At 29.8% G+C, this 14,854-nt stretch overlaps 2 protein-coding genes across 2 annotated transcripts; one reads left to right on the top strand and one right to left on the bottom strand.

Moving 5' to 3' along the window:
- The first annotated feature begins 1,717 nt into the window (after positions 1–1,717).
- On the top strand, positions 1,718–5,304 carry LOC132935084 (zinc finger MYM-type protein 1-like). Its single transcript, XM_061001535.1, has 5 exons — positions 1,718–1,850; positions 2,044–2,148; positions 2,475–2,579; positions 2,635–2,709; positions 2,905–5,304. The coding sequence occupies exons 1-5, from the start codon at positions 1,730–1,732 to the stop codon at positions 5,148–5,150; spliced, it is 2,652 nt and encodes an 883-aa protein (XP_060857518.1). The 5' UTR covers positions 1,718–1,729; the 3' UTR covers positions 5,151–5,304.
- A 4,944-nt stretch (positions 5,305–10,248) lies between these two features.
- On the bottom strand, positions 10,249–11,735 carry LOC132937051 (uncharacterized). Its single transcript, XM_061003881.1, has one exon. It carries the CDS (start codon positions 11,029–11,031, stop codon positions 10,291–10,293), a length of 741 nt encoding a protein of 246 aa, XP_060859864.1. The 5' UTR covers positions 11,032–11,735; the 3' UTR covers positions 10,249–10,290.
- Between the last annotated feature and the right edge of the window lie 3,119 nt (positions 11,736–14,854).

Raw genomic sequence — 14,854 nt, 5'->3', positions numbered from 1 at the left:
TGACTATATAGTATAATATTATTATGTATTTATTGAATAGACAAAAAAATATTTGAAGAAACATTAATAAGTACAAATATCGAGACAATATGTACTTCTATAATTATTTATAATTATTGAGAGCATAATAAAATTGTATTATAATTTCTAATATATTAATAATATGGACTTCGGTTGTTTTGCTGGAAGACAATATATTTAATATTGTGTATGCGACAATATTTTTAAATTTACCTATAATATTATTAATTATTAGGCATGGTCTTAATATTAATTATTTTAATTTATTAATTAATTATATAGGTACCAATAATAAGAGTGGACCTATTATAATATAAAATAAATATTTAAGGTGGCAGTTTAAATACGCCTTGATGATGAACTGTATTTTTATAACCTATTATTGTAAACACAGAGTTTTAGTTGTACCTATACAAATAGTATTATTAACCATGCAAATTTTACTTTTAACTTATTATGTAGTATTGTATCATTATCTAAGAATGCCCATCAATCAAAATCTAGGGGGGTGACAATAATATTTATTATTTATTATCACAAAAATAACTAAGTACCAACACACAAAATTGTGTACCTATATTAAATAACAGAAAATAGATGCATAACATAGATTAACGATGTACCAGCTACATTATAATATGTAATATAATGTCATGTATATAATCAGTGAAAATAGTTTATTATTTAGAATTAAAATTTTTCATGGGGTAACATGTCGCCTCCTTGCACCTAATCCTAATGAGCGTCTTTGTAAGCAAAATATCAAAATGTTCGTAATACACATTTGTTGACGATTTGTTATAAACAAACTGTTTTTAACCACGATTATATAATATGACTGATTATAGTAGATTTCTTATTGATCAAGAAATCGATTTGCTGGAACAGTTGTAAATGTCACACAATCTTTTAATATAATATTATTATATTATAGGTTTAAGAATTGTACATTTAGTGTCATTTACAATCCAGTCCGGATTAAAACATTCAGGGGCCATAGGCAGTGCCGCAACTACCACCAGGGCAAGCAGGGCAAAGCCCTGCCAGAGGGCCCAAATTAATTTTTCAAAGGGGGCCCATAATGGGTGGATCCTATTATTATTTTTCCGGGTTTTTGATTTTGTAAAAATGTATTTTGAATTGAAATATTTTAAATATTAAATATTAAGGAGTTCATAATCGATAAGTAATAATGCGGTAAACATAGACCTTATGCTTAAATAATAATTTAGATTTTAGGCACAAACTATGAAAAGTCTGTGGTATAAGTATAAGGTCTTTGGCGGCAAATCAATTTCACAGATTTATTCTGTGATAAAAGATTAATGATGAAAAAATCACCGATCATCTTGGCGTTGGCTACACTGAATACTCAGTTTGTCTTATAAACCAAAGCATTATTCTGTGACCAAAGTAAGCACCACTAAAGTGCAAAATAAAAATAGAATAAAAATATCTCTTTTGTTTACATTTAGGTACCTACATACAAAATAATAATTCACCAATTATCTTCCGAACTAACCTTTATGGCTTATGCCTCTATGTGTTTTAAATTATTTCAAATTTATAATCACCAAGTTACTACTAGGTACTTTTAATTTTCACTTTTCATTGAATAGTTTGCATTGCTAATAAAAAAATACTTTTATTAATCATTGCTGTTAATACTTTAATAGTTGACTTATAAGTTATTTTAATCATATTTACAATGTCAAAATATCTCAGTGGTTCAGCAAAAAGGAAAATGAGAATAAAAAAAGATGAAGAAATAAAGAAGTTGAGAGGTTCATTAAATATGTTTGTAGTAAAAAACAATTTGGATAATGCTGGTAAGTGGTAAATATATATTATTAAATACTGGGTGGTTGTTAAAATTCCTGAAGTTAAGATTTTCTTAAGACGAAGGTCGTTTACTAAAAACTTAGTTTACTATTTACACATTTACCTAGTAATAACATTACATTCTGCATACAACTGTAAATAATATGATGTGAATATGTGATATTTTTTTAAATATTTTAGTTGACAAGTGTGCCAAAAATGTAATTATTAAAACAAATAAAAATACTGATGTGGAATCGTCTGGGACTTGTGATGATACTGAGCCAGACATATTTGATAATCAAGGTAGGAACCTAAATTAAACTTTTCAAAATTATTAAAATTTAAAAATGTAAACTATACAAAAAACTATGAGGATAAACACATCATATTCAATAGGTAGAATAATTTATAATTATGTTGATATTTATTACTTAGTGATTTAAGTATAGTTTTAGCATACTTTTTTTGTTTATAATTTGCAATTTCCATTTGTTGTTTAATTTATTATATTGATATACCTATGTAGGTGCCTAAACTATAGTTGTTCACTTCTTCATAATATTATCATTATAAATTGTTATGAACATTTTAGTTTATTGTATTTTATAAAGTGATTTTTTTGCTTTTAGTCGATAACTTTTCCACCAACTTAATTAGTAAAATAAATGAAAATACTGATTTGGAATCGTCTGTGACTTGTGATGATACTGAGCCAGACATATTTGATAAACCAGGTAGGAACCTAAATTAAACTTTTCAAAATTATTAAAATGTAAAAATGTAAACTAGGTGAAAATGAAAATAATGAAGTAGAATCGTCTGACACTTGTGATGTTACTGAGTCAGGCATATTTGATAAACCAGGTAGGTAAAATATATTTCTCAAAATACCTATAGTTTTCTTAAAACTTAAACTAAACTGAATAAATTAATAATCATAATAATTACATCTATTTCAATTGATATTAAATGTAAAAAGATATTCATATAGCTGTTAAACAGTTTTGATATTCATTACCTATCTTATAATATGTATAGTAAATTTTGTTTTATTTATAGGTTTAGATTTAACAAATGATTATCCAACTGACCGTGGACATTTTAAAGAGTTTGATACTGTAAAATCTGATTTGAAGAGAAGTATTTTATTGCATGGACCATGTAAACCAACCAACATAGAATTTCCCTATAGCCCTGATGGAAAAGGCATCCTTAGACGTTTTTCAGCACAGTTTTATCACAAAACTACAAATACAGGACTATGTATACCCAGAATATGGTTATGCTATTCAGTCATTTTAGATTGTGCATACTGTGAAGTATGTTGGCTTTTCGCTGATAGGCAAAATAGAAATTTTAAAATAAATTGGATATTAGGAATTAATGATTGGCACCATATTGGAGAAAAAATTGGAGCACATGAAATTTCTCAACAACATATTCAAGCCACTGAAGTCCGAGTACGCTGGTTAAAAAACGAAACTATAGACAAACATATGGAAGATAAAATTATTAAAGAAGCTAGTTTTTGGAGAAATGTTTTAATTAGATTAGTCAAAATTATTTTATTTTTAACTGCGGGGAATACTGCTCTCCGAGGAAACGAAAACAGTAAAACTAAAATAAATAATACAGAAGGAAACTTTATCAGGACTGTAAGGCTAATGGCAGATTTTGATCCTGTTTTAAATAATCTATTGAATAATGAAAATAATAAAATAAAATACCTGAGTTGGAAAATTCAAAATGAATTAATTCATTTATTATCCTCAGAAGTATTAAATATATTAGCAAACGAAGTAAAAAGATCTAAATATTATTCAATAATAGTAGATTCGACACAAGATATAACAAAAATTGATCAATTGAGTGTTATACTGCGTTATGTTGTTTTAAACTATGAAACAAAATCATTTGAAGTAAAAGAATCTTTTTTTGGGTTTTTTGAATTAGAGAACCATGGCTCAAAGGATTATGAAAATCTTATTTATGATGTGTTGAAAAAGTACAATTTAGACATCCAAAATTGTCGTGGCCAGGGTTATGATGGTGCAGCAGTAATGAGTGGAGCTTATTCAGGAGTGCAACAAAGAATATCTTCTACCGTGTCGAATGCACATTATGTACATTGCTGCGCACATAACCTTAACTTGGTGATTTGTGATGCAGCCAAATCGACGCAAGTTGCAACTAACTTTTTTACAACATTACAAACTATATTCAATTTTTTTAGTTCTAGTTGTCCTAGATGGGCATCACTTGCATTTGGTGATGACACTGCCAAAACAATTAGACTTAAAGTATTAAAAAAAGTTTGTCCTACTCGCTGGGAGGCTAGGCATTCATCAGTATCAGCATTAAAACAAAGGTATATAGAAGTTATAAAATCATTAACATATATGAGTTTATCAAGTAGTAAAGTAGATGAAAAACATATGGCAATTTCAATTAAAAAAAAAATAGAATCTTTTGAATTTTTACTTATGTTATGTTTGTGGGAACGAGTATTGCGTCCTTTGCATGGTATCTCTAAACTTTTGCAGAAGCAAGACATTGACCTCCAGAAAGCATTAGATAGATTGACTGATGCCTATACTTGTATGCAGCAACTAAGGAATGACTATTGTAGTGTAGTTGAAAATGCAAGCAACCTGGCAATTAAATGGGGTATTCCAACTGATGACAAAGTGGTTCGCCAAAAAAAAGCAAGGTTGTTTTTTGATGAAGTAGATGGTGACAGACGAATGAATATCACACAAGATAATTTTAAAATAAAAGTATTTTTACCAGTTGTTGACACAATAATATGTCAACTTAAAGATCGATTTAAAGGTTTACATAACGTTTGTAGTATTTTCAATTTTTTGAAACCTCAAACACTTTTAGGACCAGATGAAATTACTATTAAAGGATCATATGACTTTATTCAAATGTATCAATCAGATATAAGTTCTGATTTAACAAGTCAACTGCTATCAATCAAAGAAATTATAAAAAATAAAAATTTGAATAGTATCCAAGCACTGGCCTCATTTATTCTCGAAAACGACTTTGCTACAAGTTACTCTGATGTATTAGGAGCATGTATAATTTATTTGACATTGCCAGTAACGGTTGCAACAGCAGAAAGGTCTTTTTCAAAACTTAAAATAATAAAAAGCTATTTAAGGAATTCAACTGGACAAGAACGACTGTCCAATATTTCAGTTTTAAATATCGAACAGCGTCGTACAAAAGAAATTGATATGGACAAAATATTAACAAATTTTTCAAATATGAAAGCAAGAAAAATGAAATTTGATTAAGTATGAATTAATATATTGTTAAGTTTATTAAAATTATTTAAATATATAACATAAAATATATAAATACAGATATCATTTCCACAGAAACATAGAATACAATAGTTTTACAAAATAATAATCATTTATCATACCTTTTAATTTTATCAAAAAAAAAAATTTCTAGCAGCATTTTATATTATTAAGTACCCTCTATAGCTGTAGGGCCCGAAATTTAATTTTGCCCTGGGGCCCTAAATTACTAAGTTGCGGCACTGGCCATAGGTCATAACATGGTTGTGTTATATTATACAACTCTTTAAAATAATAAAAATGTATCACTTTGGGCCCCTTGCCCTCCCCTTGATCCGGGATTGTTTACAGTAACTAATCAAATGTTACAAATAACAATTTACAATAAATAATGCATCACAATAATAATATTGTTAAAAAAAATTTAAAAAAAATATATACATATTCCTATGATATAGATTCTCATTATAAACTATGAAGTAGGTATATTTCATATCACATATTGTGTACCTACCAATATACCATACCACCATTTATCATAGTTATGTATGACAAAAATACGCAGCAAGCCAGCAAATATTTTCAAGGCATTCAAGTAGGTATAATACCTACTAATACACGTATTATGTATAATGTATATCATACTATAGAGGTCTGCCCGGTCAGCGAATAGTTTTTGGTGAGTAAGGAAATATTCAAATATATATTTATTATTTATATTTTTAATAGTCTGGTCCTGTCCATCTAAAAATTGCAAAGATTAAGTACGGCACGGTTAAGCCCATATATTTTCGTCCGATGACTCATAATTTAGTACAAAAAGGTTAATTTTGTCATGGGACCTGCTAGAATTTCTAATTTTTCACAGAAGCCCGGACCAGGCCCACATATGATTTAAAGAAAGTCCAGTCTGGCCCGGCCAGTATAACTTTTGTCCTAATAGATTTACATTTCATAGAATCCGGCACGGCCCAAGGCCCGTCCAGGCTGGTCTGGTCGTCTGGGTAAGCCCGGCCGGTGCCGCTCCTTAGTATATTAGTATAATACGTCATATTATATACAGTGATAAAAAGTGTTCAAGTCATGTCAGATATTGTTCTATGATATTATGAGAATGGATAGGACATCGGTCTTATCAACTGAGAATAAAGTGATTAAAGCTTAGATCATAATATATGTAAAGTGATAAAGGTTTCTTTATTATTACAAAATAATATATACAAACATTTTTTTTATCTTAACCTCAAAAATGGCCTATTATAGTTTATCAGCAGGCTCTCTCGTAGATATTGAACTTTCTCTCTTCCTCAAAAAAGACCGCAAGCCGCAACCCATACGCCAGTATTATAGGCGTGTCGTATACTCGTATCAGTTATTTTAATAATATCAATGCTAAATATAAATTATAATAATATAGGTAATACGTTGACGGGCAATTCTGTATAATATGTGTGATCGAATAAAAATACGTATCGATGAAGATTGTTTATCAGTGAATCCTAATATAGCAGTACACACTGCACGCGTCTCTCACTCGTCCGTACTCCGTAGTCCGTACTCCGACGCGTCACTCCAAGTAAACAGTTACTAACCTAACAATATAACTGAATAACCGCCTTTTCTCCACGAGTATATACGGGACAACGCGTAGGTCGTCGGTAATCGGTTAACGCAATACGCGCCACACGGCACACATATAGAACAGTACGACACCAATAATATAAGCTTTGATCATGAATAGTCATTAATTCATAATAAATTATATAAGTATTAAGTTATAACCAAGTTACACGAAGTTTGTGTTTTATAAGTGATTCAGTGATTGCATACGAGTATTATAAATACCTACCGTGGATATATTATAGTGGTGCAGTGGCTATACGCGTTCAACACTACGAACAAGAGTTGAGAGAGATCAATCAGGTAAAATATTATTAACCTATATTATTATTTATTATAATAAAATTTTTTTTTTAACAATATACCTATAACATAAATTCAGTTGACGATTATACAGGTACCTACCAAATATTATTGAAACCTTAATACTACCTCGTGATATTATAACTTATAAGGTACCTATAGGTACTTATATTATAAATTATTCATACACGTGGCCGTGACGGAGAATCCTATCGCTTTTATTGTCATTGTTTTTGCTTGTTTTTAAAATAACGTCTTACCCGATAGCAAAGTCTAATTAAATTGTATGTTTTTATTTCTCATGTAGAATTTTCGTCCACATCATACTTTAGGCATTCTAGAATGATAAAAAGTTATAGATCCAAACGGAGAAAAATTGCAGATGAAATTTCCACTATAAATGCCTATCAACCATCATTATGTACAACTAACAGTCATCAACTGCACCAACAATCTTCAGATTTAAATATTAATACACCTGACAACTTTTTACTTATCAATGAAAAAAATGAAAGTTTATTAGAACAACGTCCAATTAATAAAATTATTGACTCAACAATACAAAACTCAAGTTTAACAAATGCATCTAATAGTTCTAATGACCATGACTATAATCAATCTAATTATGATAACAATAGTTTTAATAATGATTTATTTCCCCTCGATAATATTACAAATACACCAAATGATATTACTTATTCTAAAATAAGTAGTATACATTTGTATGTTCACAGTCTACTTTTTGTGTCACCACGGTAATTTCACACCGTTCAAGGGAGGATGTCCCCCTTGGACACAATAATTTTACCGTGTAAAAATTATGAAGAATTTGTACACTTTTTACACGGTAATTTCACACCGTTCAAGGGAGGATGTCCCCCTTGGACACAATAATTTTACCGTGTAAAAATTATGAAGAGTTTGCACACTCAAAGTCAGTTTTGTCCAAATATTTACAGTGTACATGCTAAATGGTTTTTTTCTCAACAAACCTTATTACTAAAATGGAATAATTATTTAAAATACAGAACACAAGTTATGTAATAACAGATTTTTTATTATTGTAAATTAATTCTAAAATATATTTACACAAGTTTTCTTACTTCTCTAGTAAAAGGTACATATTCTACAATACGATCATGAATTAATAAACAATAAGCAGTTACACCTGTAAGCGAATCTGAAGCTTCGATTTCCAATTGAACATCCACTGCTGAGGCTGTGGTTGAATCGTTCTGTTTTGAAGTATCGATAACTATAATTGGTGCGTTTGCTACAAAAGTAGAAGGACTCAATATCGGGTTACGAATACTTTTTTCATAGTACGATTCTTGAAACGATGTATACATATTATACAATAAGGTGAAATTATTTTTCGAAAAATCTAAATTCAAATTATCGTATGGATAAGCTATTGAGTTCAGAAATACTTTAACGTTTGTTAGATTACAATGATCGAATATACTACAATCTTTTGATAACACATTTTTGCGTCCTTTCTGTAATCCAATTACGACGAATCGTGGTTTTTCTAATTTTGAAGCAGTTTTCAAATTCCACACAACTTTTTTAGTGGTCCCGAGTTCAGGATATTCAAAAGTTTCAAAAGATCTAAAAGGGATAAACAAACTTTTTTCTTTTTCTATAAGTTTCAATAATTTCAACCTTTCTTCATCATCGACCGTTATATGTGGGACCTTCCAGACTATTTTATTTAAGGTGACTTTACCTTCAGTGGCAGTTGCACCACTTTTAACTTGTAAAGCATTTAAATCACTATGACTTCGGGTTAATATTAATTCCAATCTAGAATTCACTAATATTCTTTTGTAGTCTTCAAACAATCCTAACCAATATTTTAATGGAATACAAGCGGTAAATTCACCTTTATCATTTTCTGATTGCGTTGCGTTTTTAAAATTCCAGCCAGCATTTTCATAGCAATTGTAGTTGTCTGGCGTACCGGATAAGTAACCTTTCAACGAGCTAGTGATTCCAAGAACACGCGTGCTATCTACTTCTATCCCATTGATTTCCAACCGTATTTGCTCAAAAAGGTAAGAGTAACCGTTATTAGTTAGTTTCACTTTGGTAGCATCAGTAATTATTCCTTCCAAAAAAATAAAGCTTTCGTGTAGATATGGATAGACATCCGTTTGCTGGATCGATATACGTATTTCATCATTATTATTAAATGATGTTGTATACGGTGCGTATGAATGATATTCAATTTTTGTAATTTTAGAATCCGTTTCGTACTGTGAAGTTATATCCAAAATATCACTTTCAGGCATTCTGCTTTAATTGATAACCCAAAGCTTGTAAAATTTTTTTATTCTTCACCGTCAATTTTTTTATTTGATTTGATGTTGCTGGTAGCACTTTAGTCTTATGACTAGTTGTACTGATCCGAAGTAGTGGGTTTATATTGAATTTTAAACCCATCTCAAGATCCGTAACGTTTAATATGCAACACAATTGTCAATGCCTCACCAAAATTATCAATCGGATTATGATCTTGATCAACTAACTGAACGGTTATCGAATCAATATTTGTTTTATTCAATTTGTAATATATTAAATTTGGTGGTGACTGAATTACTTTCAACCCTGTCCTTTCACTTGGGAAAAACTCATAAATCGAATGACTCTGAAGATGGTTGTTGAATGATCCTTGAGCTATATTACACATTACTTTTATAGAATTAATTGTGTTTAAATTTACAGCTTTTTCCGATCGAAGAATTTCATTGTGTGGCTTATATACTCGTTTTTCAAAACCGAATACAGGTGCTATACTATACGGATGCTCAAAGTGTAGTATCCCATTACATTTTATATATGATCTGAAATCGTTAGGATCAACTGTAATGTCGAATGTTAAATTGGTTAAGTTTTTACTATTATAGTCATCTATTTGCTTCTTAACTCGTTGCTTAATATCTTCAATTTCATAACAACCCTCTTCCAATGTAATAAAACATATCATAGGATCATTATTGTTTTCATTCTCAGCTACTTGTATAGAAAATTTATTATTATTATCATTAATATTTGGAAACGAATTAAATGACTGTAAACATAACAAAGCTATTTCTGAGTCCTCGTAAAGGCCTATAGGTGGAAAATAATTTACAGATAATATGGTAGCATTCCCAGTTAAACTTAAAGTAACTGACTCATACATTACAAAATCTAAGATATAAATTTAATGATGAGATCCGTGACGTTTAATATGCAGAACAACTGTTAACGTTTCGTTAAAATTGTCAATTGGATTATTGTTTTGGTCAACTAACTGAACAGTAATTGAATTAATATCTGTTTTGTTTAATCTGTAATATATAAGGTTTACCGGAGATTGAACAACCTTTGTTCCTCTTCTCCCACTTGGGAAAAACTCATATATCGAATGGTTTTGAAGTTGGTTGTTGAATGACCCATGTGCTATATTACACATTACTTTTATAGAATTAATTGTGTTTAAATTTGCAGCTTTATCCGATCGATGTTCTTCATGAAACGGTCCACAAACTTTCTTTCTATACCCAAAAACAGGTGCTATACTATACGGATGCTCAAAGTTTAGTATTCCATTACATTTTATATACGTTCTAAAATCGACAGGATCAATACGTACACTGAATGTCAGCTTTGTTCCGTAGACTTTATTAACTTGAGATAACTCTTCTACCATATATTTGTTAATATCTTCTATGTCACGGCATTCGGCTGGTACAAAAAATTGAATTTTTGCTATTCTATCTGGAGGAATTGATTTTATTCTCAGCCGGTTATTAGTTGGATTTATAATATTTGGAAATGAATTGCACGTTTGCAAAGATAACAAAGCTATTTCTGAATCCTCGTAAACGTTTAGAGATGGAAAATAATTTACCGACAATACAGTTGAATTTCCAGTTAGATTTAATGTAATAGATTCATGCATTGCAAGAATTCAAGACATAAATGACCACAGTTAAATGTATTGAAGTCTTGATAGTTGGAATAGTTGTATACTATTTTGAACTGTCTGAAATAATGTTGTAATTCAATTGGTGGTGGTAAATCACCAAAGCTATCAAAATATACAACTTTGTCCTTATTTTTATAAAACGCTACCCAATGGCTTCCGTCGCCTGAAGATGTATCCAAGTTTAATATACCACATTCAATCGTATGTGGTTTTTTAGGTAAGTTATCACGTGAAAAGACACCACGGAAATGATTGATTTTCAACTTTCCGATATATTTTATAATATCTTGAGACGAAAGCGGTCTATCAGGTAGCGTGATCATCAGTTTTTTTTCCTTAACCTATTCTTGTTTGATTTCAAACCACTGCCTTTTTTTCTTTTTGAATTTTGAACCGCATTATACACACTAGCACCTCCAGACATCAAACTACCAAGTGCTGACAATCCTGCAAATATAGGTATTAAGGGAATTGCACCTCCTGATTGTCTCGGTACTAAAATCAACCTTTTACCACCATTCTTTTTTTTTGAGATTCTTTTTTTTTTCGCTGCTAGTATACAATTTGTTTTTATAGCACGTTTCCGTTTGCAACCCATACCTATTTTTCTTTTAGCTTTCATTGCGTTTGTTACTGCGTACGCAACTAATTTCTCTTTTCTAGGTGTATCTTTTGCTTTAAATCTTTCCCAAGCTCGATTTTCTAACACTTTATCAGCTTTATGTCTATCGTCAAAATTTTTACTTGTTGCATACACAATATCGTGGTCACGACAAGCAGCATCCAATGGGTTTATTCCTTTATCACCACGATCTAGTCTCTTTTTTAATTTCGTACCAGGACCACAATACTGATATCCTGAAATATGAGCTTCGAACGGGAGACTATTTATAAGGGAGTTTACAAATCCTTTACCAGTCTTGTTTGAATTGTACTTACGAGTTGAACACGCCATCTATAACTGGTTATAAATTTAAAAAATCTAGAGTATTTATACGAAAATAATATGAATTTGATTGAACAGAAAGATAAATTAGATGTAATAAATGTAGATGTTCAGGTAGTAAAAAAACCATCAAGACATGGTTCGTTATTACCTGATACTATACGTGCTATACTAGTTGGTCCCAGTGGCTCAGGAAAAACAAATATAATGTATAATCTGATCACACATGCAAACGGGTTAAGATTTGAAAATATTTATTTATACTCGAAAACCTCTAATCAGGAAAAATATGTCTTACTGAAAAAAATAATAGATGATATAAAAGGTGCTAATTTTTTCATATTTACAAGCGCTGATAAGGTTATAAAACCAAACTTAACCAAAAAAAATTCAATTATCATTTTTGATGATGTGATATGTGGTCCACAATCCGTAATCAGAGAATACTTTAGCATGGGCAGACATTCAGGTGCTAGCTCTGTATTTTATTTAGCACAGACATATTCTAAAATATCAAAACAGCTAGTAAGAGATAACGCAAACTTCTTAATGATACTTAAACAAGATGATACAAATTTACGACATATATTCAACGATCATTCGTCTACAGATATGGATTTCTCAGAATTTCGTAAAATTTCTCATTTATGTTGGAATCATAGTGATTATGGGTTTATGGTCATCGATAAAACTCGGGAAATGAATGAAGGAAGGTATAGATGTGGGTTTCATACGTTCATTAAAATAAAATAATTTTATATATTTATACCTATATAAATATACCGTCACACAGTTATTATCTACATAGTGTTATCGACAGTCATACGATACAGGTATAGTACTTTTATTATTTACAATGAACAAACAAAAAGTTTTATTGGAAAATTTAATAACATCAAAAAAAAATATTAAACGAAAAATAATGGAAATGAAACGTGGTGTTATAGATTCTGAAAACTATTTCCGTGAGGCATTTAAACCAATAATTGAACCATTGAGTACACATGCAAAACAAAATGAAATATGTAACACACAGTCAACTGTACTAGAAAATAAATCAGAAACCTCATGCACTAGTGAAGATGATGATGATAACGAAATAAATTCACCATTTGAAAATTTTTTAAATAACCGTCCTAAATCAATACGTTATGATAAATCCTATGGTATGCATTATGATAAAAATAGTGATTCATATAAAATAGGAAAACATTCTGTAACTTTTAGTCACGGTAAATTACTGCTGCTTAATAAATATTATAAATTCACACCAGGTTTATGGTCTTTATTATGTGATAAGGAACCAAAAAAAACAACTATAGAAGATATAGAATCTTATTACAATATTTTGAAAACTTCTGGAGTCCATTTAAAAGCAGATGGAAAACCTAGAACCTCAAGGTATCATAAATGGGTGACTGTTGTAAAACCGTTGTATGATCGAATGAAAATGGAGGAAAAACAGTTTAATGAAGAAATAGATAAAATTAATGAGAATACAACTCCACGAATTAACTTAAAATCATTTAACAATACTTTACCTTCTAGTCCTTTTGGCTTATTAAACGCCAAACGTAGAAAAATAACACAAGAAAATGATCCATTTGATTTTAATCAATCAGCAAGCAGTTTTTCACCTTCAGATCGTATGTCTACAGATATGATTAATTTTACTTCATCACCTGATCCTAAGACAGGTAGTGGCTTATATAAAGATGTCTTACCTCAAACCCAATTAGTTTATTATGACGATCCGAATGAGCTAGTAACTAGATTAAATCTTTTGACATCATCGCAAAGTGTTGGTAATACTGGTGTTAATAACGAAATCATATCTATTTTAGAAGAACTGCGTGAGAGAAATATTATAGCATAATGACGACCTTAGAGGGTATAGCTAATGAGCTACATCGACCAGCGAGAAAAATATTTCCTAGACGTAGTGTGGTTACACGGTTTATTGACGACCTATGGCAAGCTGATTTAATGGATATGCAATCTCATTCTAAAAAAAATTACGGTTTTAAATTTATATTAGTTGTTATAGATACATATAGCAAATATGTATTTGTGGAACCGCTGAAAAATAAATCAGCAAAAGAATGTACAAAAGGAATGGTTAATATATTGAAAAAAGCTAATCCGAAATTTTTACAGACAGATAATGGTACAGAATTTTATAATACTCAATTTCAAGATTTAATGAAAAAATATAAAATTAAACATTACAGTTCATACAGTGTTATTAAATGTTCAATCGCAGAACGTGTGATACAAACACTTAAAAATAATATATATAAACATTTCACTGCAACAGGTACATGGAATTGGTATAATACAATATCAAAAATTATAAATAACTATAATAATACAAAACATAGAACAATCAAATGCACACCTAATGAAGCTCGAATGGATACAAACAGAATTAAATTTAGTACATATAAAAATTTACAAACATTGTATAAACCAAAATTTAAAGTTAGCGATAAAGTACGAATATCTAAGTATAAACATATATTTAGTAAAGGATATACCCCGAATTGGACAACGGAAATATTTACAGTTTCAAAAGTTTTACAGACAAATCCAGTAACTTATCAACTAAAGGATGAATCAAACAATATAATCTTAGGTGGTTTTTATGAACAGGAAATTAAATTAACTAATTTTCCAAACACCTTTCTTATTGAACGTATTGTGAAAAAAGTTGGGAATAAAATGTTTGTTAAATGGTTGGGTTTTGATTCAAGTCAAAATTCGTGGATAACATCATCAGATATTTTTAAATAATAATTTTTTATGTATAACATGTAATACTTTTATAATAAATGTCAGAAAAAAGTTGAA

The sequence above is a fragment of the Metopolophium dirhodum genome, chromosome 1 (assembly GCF_019925205.1).
Source record: "Metopolophium dirhodum isolate CAU chromosome 1, ASM1992520v1, whole genome shotgun sequence".
Taxonomy (NCBI): Eukaryota; Metazoa; Arthropoda; class Insecta; order Hemiptera; family Aphididae; genus Metopolophium; species Metopolophium dirhodum.
Note: the sequence above shows the minus strand (reverse complement) of the source record. Positions and strands in the feature narration are given on the sequence as shown.

Excerpts from the sequence above, each read along its gene's own strand:
- LOC132937051 (XM_061003881.1), bottom strand. The coding sequence starts at position 11,031 with ATGCATGAATCTATTACATTAAATCTAACTGGAAATTCAACTGTATTG.
- LOC132935084 (XM_061001535.1), top strand. The coding sequence starts at position 1,730 with ATGTCAAAATATCTCAGTGGTTCAGCAAAAAGGAAAATGAGAATAAAA. Across the intron at positions 1,851-2,043 it reads AAACAATTTGGATAATGCTG|TTGACAAGTGTGCCAAAAAT; the intron begins GTAAGTGGTAAA and ends TAAATATTTTAG. Across the intron at positions 2,710-2,904 it reads AGGCATATTTGATAAACCAG|GTTTAGATTTAACAAATGAT; the intron begins GTAGGTAAAATA and ends TTTTATTTATAG.